The sequence below is a fragment of the Octopus bimaculoides genome, chromosome 4 (assembly GCF_001194135.2).
Source record: "Octopus bimaculoides isolate UCB-OBI-ISO-001 chromosome 4, ASM119413v2, whole genome shotgun sequence".
NCBI classification, from domain to species: domain Eukaryota; kingdom Metazoa; phylum Mollusca; class Cephalopoda; order Octopoda; family Octopodidae; genus Octopus; species Octopus bimaculoides.
The window spans coordinates 11,857,300-11,865,550 of NC_068984.1; the positions used below are offsets into that span (position 1 = coordinate 11,857,300).

The 8,251-nt window shown below is 33.5% G+C and overlaps 1 protein-coding gene across 1 annotated transcript in view; it reads left to right on the top strand.

Moving 5' to 3' along the window:
• The window catches only part of LOC106883521 (PRA1 family protein 3), a 57,628-nt gene extending 54,957 nt beyond the window's left edge, over nucleotides 1-2,671 (top strand). Inside the window, exon 4 of the mRNA XM_014934552.2 lies at nucleotides 2,606-2,671. Coding sequence (XP_014790038.1) covers nucleotides 2,606-2,671 — 66 coding nt within the window. The remainder of the gene's footprint in view (nucleotides 1-2,605) is intronic.
• The last annotated feature ends 5,580 nt before the right edge of the window (nucleotides 2,672-8,251 follow it).

Below are 8,251 nucleotides of genomic sequence, written 5' to 3' on the forward strand. Positions count from 1 at the left end.
TATATATATATATATATATATATATATATATATATATATATATATATATATATGGCAAATGAAAGACAGAAGATGGAATATACAAGAGTTTATTATTAATCATGACAATTGTTTCGAGACATCTAGCACCACCTGATGAGATACATCTGCACTGCTGGATGCTCCTGAATCAGTTGTTGGGTGTCCCACCCATGAGGGATCAATGCTAGATGTGTCAAAGCAATTGTTGTGATTAATAATAAGTTCTTGTATATTCCATCTTCCGTGTTTCATTTGCCATATACATAACGATCATTCTGAAAGTGACCATGCTTTACCAGTAAGCTACCAGGTATAAACCATTCGTTTTATTATCCATTATATATATATACACACACACCATGTAGTTGTACCTGTTATACAGGCTGTAACAGCTGTGCTCAAGGTTTCCACAAATAAGCCCATTCACTGTAAAATCTGTATGCTGGTATATTGTACCACTCTTATGTTGTGAGATATATTTGTATGTGAACATAGGGATATGGCCACATACAACAAATGCATAGTACTTCTGTAGACATCCACAGACACTCACTTACACACACACACACACACACACACACACACACACACAAGCACACTCCTATAGAAACAGCCTCATTCATCACCCTATATAAACATCTGTATATCAAAATGAGGGTACACCCCTATATAAACAGCTATACATTGACATTCAGGTACACTTCTATATAGACATATCTGTAAAGCAACATCCTGACATATCCGTGCATTATTAACATATATATATGAAGTGGATCTGCCTTCGGTTTCAACGCTGAGTACTTCAGTTGATCATCCAACTGAGCTACAGGTAACCAACTGGCTGAGTGTTCCACAGACAAATGTACTCTTATTGTAATCCTTTGGAAGAATCAGCATGACATGATAATGTGTGACAAGGCTGGTCCCTTTGAATTACAAGTATAGTCCATCCGATGAGCTTCCACACAGTTTCCATCTGCCCAGTTTCACTCACAAGGCTTGGGTCAGCCATAGGTTAAGGTAAAAGACACTGGCCCAAGATGCCATATGATGAGATTGAACCTGGAGGCCTCACGATTGCAAAGCAAACTTTTTAACTACTTGGCTATGCCTGTGCCTATAATTTTTTTTTTTTTCTTACACATGCACATACATTTACACACATGTAAACACACTCCTACGACACAAACCTGTAGACATTCCCCTCCACAGATGCATTTGCACTTGTTTATACACATACACACATACACTTTGCAGACACAGACACACACATATACAATACGTATGGTATTGATCTATTTTCAATTATCTTGTTCATCCTTTCTGTTTCTTGAACCTGAAATAGGTATTCTCTCTTTGTATTCTGTTTCCACCAATGTTGATGATGCTGATTCTCTTACGCTAAATGTAGTCAATGGGTGTTTTGTTTTTTTTTTTCTCTTCTAAATCTGAAAAAGTGAATATAGCAGAAGTTTAGACATAAACAGACCTGCCCTCCCCTTTTTTTTCCAATTCTATTTTTCTGCTAGTTTTTCTTGTTCAGTTCTTCAGTGAGATCATTGGTTTCCAAAGATCTCTTTTTCTTTCTCTCTCTCTCTCTCTCTCTCTCTCTCTCTCTCTCTCTCTTTCTATTCATATTGAATTATAATTTCCTTTCATTAAGTGTTGACACTGATTGAGTTTGCAATTATGTTAACTTAACCCTTTTGATACCAAATGCGCCCAAAACTGTTTCTGGTTTTATAATACAAATTTCCTGTTTTAAAGTGATTTAAATTAAAACCTTCCATCAAAATTTCATGTTTATTTATCTTACAAAACACTTGCTTGATAATGGCAAAGTTATTTTACTAAATTCTTCATTACTTTCAAAATTGATTGAAACGAAAGTCAGTGTATTTCAACAAGAATATGGTAACAAAAGGGTTGATGCATCTACCTATGATCATGATGGTAACGCTAATACTTTTAAGAACAGCTACTTTATGTTAGCTGGTGTTTATATGGGGGTCAGTGAACTTTTACCAAAAACTGACCAGTGAAAACTTTTTCTTTTTTTTTTCATTTACTTTTTTTTTTTTTTTTTTTATTTGGCTGCGAACACAAAAATGACTGCTGCTAATGTTAAAATCATGAAGAAAAGCAATTTAGGTACACCGTTTACAAAGACTATGGGAGATTTTGAACTATTATTTTCTATTCTACCCTTATTGTTAGTCTTTTCGTTCCTAAACTCATCTATAATTGATCTTCAGAATTTTTCTGGTTTATAAATTTTCTCTCTGAATCTATTTTTGCTGATATTGTTTGTTTCATTTATTTGTATTGTTTAACCGATTCCCAGAAGGTCCAGCTTCAGTTGATTTTTTTTTGATTTTCTCCTTTTTTTTGTAATTATTTTGTCTTGTTTTTATCCCCATTTCATTTCTTTTTCTTTTTTTCCTTTTTTTTTTTTTTGAATAGGTTTAAATGATACAAAATATTTGAATTCTTCCAAAATCATCATTCAAAAGTCCTCTATTTTTTTGGTTTTCATTGTCTGTGTTTACATATTTTTCCTGTTTTTTTTTTTTCTTCCTTACAGACGCCTGTTTTATACACAAGTCTTTTCTTCTTCAAAACATTACCCATATCAGTGATGTTCAGCTGAAATAAACTAAAGATTTACACAGATTTATTTTCTTTCCTTATTTATTTTTTAAGAATTTTATTTATTTATTGCATGCCAAAACTGACCAGTTGCTCTTCACATTCTTCTGTCAAAAGATCCTAACACAATACTTATGATATTGTTTTCTGTACACTGTCCTCAGTTCTTTCAAATTCTGTTTTGCTTTTTGGTGGGTTAAGGGATCTCAGGCCAGTACCATGTAAAAAGCACCCAGTACACTCTGTATAGTGGTTCACATTTAGGAAGGGCATCCAGCCATAGAAACTATGCCAAAACAGAGAAATAAAGCCTGGTACAGCCCTCTGGCTTGCCAGCTCCTGTCAAACTGTCAACCCATGCCAGCATGGAAAATGGATGTTAAATTATGATGATGATGATGTGTTGGAGAGGGACAATTACGATAATAATTTTAAAAATTCATAAAAATGTCTAATTCTCTGAATGAAATTCAAAGAAATATCTAAGCATTGTAATATCCAAAAACAAGAACAAAAATAAACTTAAATAATGCAATGTTTTAACCCTTTCATTACCAACCTGGCTGAAACCGGTTCCAGCTCTGTAGTACAAATGTTTTGTTTTCATAAGTTCTGAATTAAAATCATCCACGAAATCTTAGTTATCATTAAGTTAGTGTTAGGAATATAACTTGTGACTAAGTTATTTTTACTAAATTCTTTGTTATATTTAAAATTAATTGAAAGAAACACAGAGCATCTCAACAGAAATATGGTAACAAAAGGATTAACAAATGATTAATTTAACCCTTTTGATGCCAACCCAAATGAAACCAGCTCTGGCTCTATAGCACAAATGGCTTGTTTTCAAAAGTTTTGAATTAAAATCTTCCACCAAACCTTAGTCACAATTTATGTTCCTAACACTGTCTTAATGATAACTAAATTATTTTACTAAATTCTTTGTTATATTTAAAATTAATTGAAAGAAACACAGAGCATCTCAAATGAAATACGGTAATGAAAGGGTTAAAGAAGACCAAAGTATCACCACCCTTGTTGTTTTAATATCCACTTTTCCTTGCTTGCTTGTATTGGACAAAGCTTTTATTGAGGCAGATTTTCTAGTGCCGGATGTCCTTGTCACCAACTCTCACCTGATTCCAAGTAAGGTAATATTTCCCTATTGCCAAATATGTTATCACAGAATATTGGAAATGAACGATGACACTGCTTGTTTAAGTCACACTCATTTACAACTATCATGCAATATCACAACAAGGAGACTCAAGCACACATGCATGCACATGCACACACACATACAGCAGCAAAGATTGTTGGCCAACAGAATGTATGTAGAGTGGTTACTTGGTACATACATGATCATGAATGGTATTCTTAAACTGAAGAAAGAGTTGTGTTGTTGAAATTTGTATATTCATTTTCTTTCACTGATAATGATAAGGGAAAATGTTATTCCAACGCTTTCCATGAATGAGAGACCAGTTTGTGTGGAAGTTAATTTATTTAGTTATTTATTTAGCAGGAAGGAATTTCAACCATGTTTCGTGGTCTGCTACCACAACAGCTCCTTTATAGGATCCAGTTAGCTCAAGACATCATCAGGAGGAACCACATCCGGTTTCGGCCCCTACTCCTCTACCGTTTTGACATGGCGGGGCCCCCCCTTTCGGAGGTTCTTCAGCTCTGGTGTTGAGTGCATGTCTTCTTTCTTCTGTTCCCTGGCCTCTTCCATGCAGCACCAACGAGTGTCAGCGGCCGACTGACTGTCTTGTCAAATTTCCCTTTAAATACCTGCTGCTAGGCTCCAGCAGGCAGCCCCAGCAAGTTGTCATGTGACACTGTCTAAACATCAGCCAATCACTGACTTGATCTGAAGGGAAAGAAAACGTGGGTTACCTTATTTAACTGATTTTGTTGCTAATTACTTTATACTCTACAGCACAAATTGTTGGGGAATTTGGTAAAGATGGCTGTTTTATTTCTTTACAATTTATAGCTAAATTTGGAAACATCATCTCCATCACCGTATATCAGTGGTTTTCAACTGAAGGCGATATGACTCCTGGGGTGGGGGGAAGATCTATGAGAAAATGTTACTTTGGATGTGTCTATTACAAGAAACCACCAAGTTTGTTTTCTCTAATGTTTTGCATACTTCAGCTTACAGAATGCATGAAAAATAAAATATGAATTTTGAAAAAAGTATCCATAAAACTAGTTTTCAAACGTTGAATGGTTTTGGGGGTCTACCATAACAGAATAGTAATCAATGGGGTCCATGGGGGGAAATGGTCGAGGATCATTGCTATGTGTTTTCAAGGAACTGCTTTAAGCTAAAGAATAAGCTATTAAAAGAAAAAACTGTTTACGTCCCTGTAACTTAGCGGTTTGGTAAAAGAGACTGCTAAGATGGAATAAGTACTAGGCTTAGAAAGAACAAGTCCTGGGGTCGATTTGTTCGACTAAAGGCAGTGCTCCAGCATGGCTGCAGTCAAATGACTGAAACAAATGAAAGAATAAAAGAATTTAATATAGAACTATAATATCCCAGCTTAAAAATGTGTATCTCAGTTACATCTAAGAAATACAGAGCATCTTTTTAAGTCTGCATTCTGGTTTGGGGTATTCTTTGTTACACCATTCAAGTTATAAGTCTTAAAATGATGCCAAAAGTCTAAGATGATCAGACTTACTATTTCTTAAAAATGCTTCACTGAATAGAAACAATTTCAATTCAACTAATTTGCTTATTTTTCAAAGAAGTTTACATTTTATCATTTTTCTAACATTGTTAATGTTGATTTAAATTAAGCTGAAAATTTCTCTTGATTCTACAAATATTACAATATATACATATATACTTCTATCCTTGTTTATCAAAGAGGTTTGGTTAAAAAAAAAAAAGAGAGAGAAAAAGCTGATAAATGAATCATCTCCATGTACTTTGTAAATGGAACAAAATGATAGATTCTTTGATACCAAAATCATGGCCCACAGCCACAAAGCCTCTACCATCATCTATTTTCTTGATCATCTTTACTTTTTCCAGTGGAAAACACACTCATCTGCATCATTTGTTGGGGTCAGGCACCTCCATATTTTTTCTGTTCACTGGTGACATGTTGAGTACAAATACATAAATCCATTTATAAAATATGCAAATGAGCGATAATCAGTGCATTCTGTGATAAGCATAACATGGTTCACAATTGAGCGTACTGTTTTATCCTGGGTCAGTGATAAACAAAGCTACGTATATTTGACTATCTTGGAATTTTATGAGTGTATATAAATATATAAATATAAATTTACAGCAATAAGATAGTGGAAAAACTGAGCTATGATATTTTTTCGTTTTTGTCAAGTGGTTCATGCTGTGTTCATTTTTTTTCTTTTATCTGAATTTGTATCTCAATTTAACCCTTTCGATATCAATCTGCTTGAGACCACCTGCAGTTCTGTAATACAAAATATCTCGTTTTACAGGATTCGTATTTAAAAAAAAAACCTTCCGTCGTAATTTTATGCAAGAATCTTTTGTTATATCCCTAACACCAACTTAATAATGGAAAGGTTAAAAATCCCTCCAGATCCTTCATTATATGAATTGGTTTTTAATTAAAATGTATAAATTAAAATTTTGTTCATATTGAATAAATATAAAAGGAGTAGAATGTTAGATATTTTTAAAATAATTTCACTAATGTGTGTGTTTGTGCGTGTGTGTGTGTGTGTGTGTGTGTGGTAATAAATGCATAATTATAGTTATGTTATTATTGTATGCTTTGGCCTGTATTTATATATAAAATGAAATAAAAAGCTTGAGCTTGAAGCAGCTGGCGTTTGCATGTGTTGTACACAAAAGTTTTTAAATGCAAGACCGTAACGATAAGCATTTTCTTCAAACTTTCATTTCATACCGTAAATCCTCGAGTATAGTCTGGCCTTGAGTATAATACGCAGGGGATTTTTAGGGGGCTGTACCTCTGAAAAACCTAAACCTTGTGTATAATACGCACCCCTTCTCTAACTTGAGTCAAGGAGCTCTATATAACGTCCTTGGTTTGTAAACGTACATACGGTAACGTCCTTTATTATTATTGTATATATAACATAATGCAAATGTGTAGCTTTTTTGTGCACTTTGTTTGCAGAAAATAAAGAAATAACAGTAATAACATCAGTGAAAAATAAATATAGCTTAAGGTATTTTTGCACCCGACATCACAAAATGCTTCTGAATAAACATTGCTGGACAGCAAATAGAGACTCGGACATTGCTTAGAAAATGTTTTTCATTTTTAACCTCGTATATAGTACGCACTAGGGATTTTGACCTTTAAATTTTGGGAATAAAATGCGGATTATACTCGAGGATTTATGGTATTTCAAAAAATATTCAGACAGTGACTATTGCAAAGGAACCCAGGATCAGTTTACCAGTTGATGATCAGAAAGGAGCAACTCGGAGTACTGGAAATCAGAACCTATCAGTTATGATATATTAAAGAATAATCTACATTTGTATTGAATTCACAAAAACTGTTACTCAGAGTTTCTATTGAGTTCTGTAATTTGTTGCTTCTGGTGAATCAACAGAGATTTATCAATACAAGGTGTTCAAAATGTCTCTCCGCAGTATTTTATTGCAAAATAAATATTTATAAGATGGTATAAGACTACAAAAGAATATAATATATTAGACTTTACAAGACTTTAAAAAATTTTATAAGAGGTATTGAAAGTGTCGTCCTTCATTTTCAATACATAAGTTGACTCTTCTACACATGTTTTGAAACACATCTTGGAGAGTCTGACACGGTATGAACCGTGTGAAGGTTATGATTGTGTCTTTTAGCTGATCCTTTACTTGCTCCCTAGAAAAAAAAAGTCTGGTGGAATTAAATCAGGTGATCTTAGTGGCCAAAGTTCCTTCAAAATAATTTGTTCACCGAAAAATTCACTACGGAGAGACTTTTTGAACACCCTGTATATATATATATATATATATATATATATATATATGAATGTGAAGTGCTTTTGTCAAAAACTAAACTCCACTGGTACACTCAACATATTGTAATTTTGCTTTTGTTCCTGAATAATTTAATGTATGCATAATCTGCTGAACAGAATGGTAAGTAAAGTTGTCAGGGCTGTTGCTGAACTTTATGATTATTTAAATAAACATAACATTTTTGTCTGGGCTATTTCCAATCCCTTATTTTGTCAAAATTGTTTTCCGATTTATGATCTCTGGTTTTTCTACACTGATATAACCAAACTGAAATTAAAGATTCTGATTTTATTGTAAGACAACAGAGTGATTCTTTCAGATATTGCAATTTTCTGCTGAAATGAAATATTTTATTATACAAATTGTTTAAGAAACACAAGCCATTCTGTCTTTATAGTATCATGGTGGTCCCAATGTTGATGACAATAAAACTGCTTTTAATGTTACCTACATTTATAAATGTCTTTTCTTTCTTTTTTCTTCTTCTTCTTCTTTTTGCTTTGTTACTTGCTGGGTCTGGAGACATGTGCAGTGCTCTTGGCACCTTTGCAGGTTCTTTAA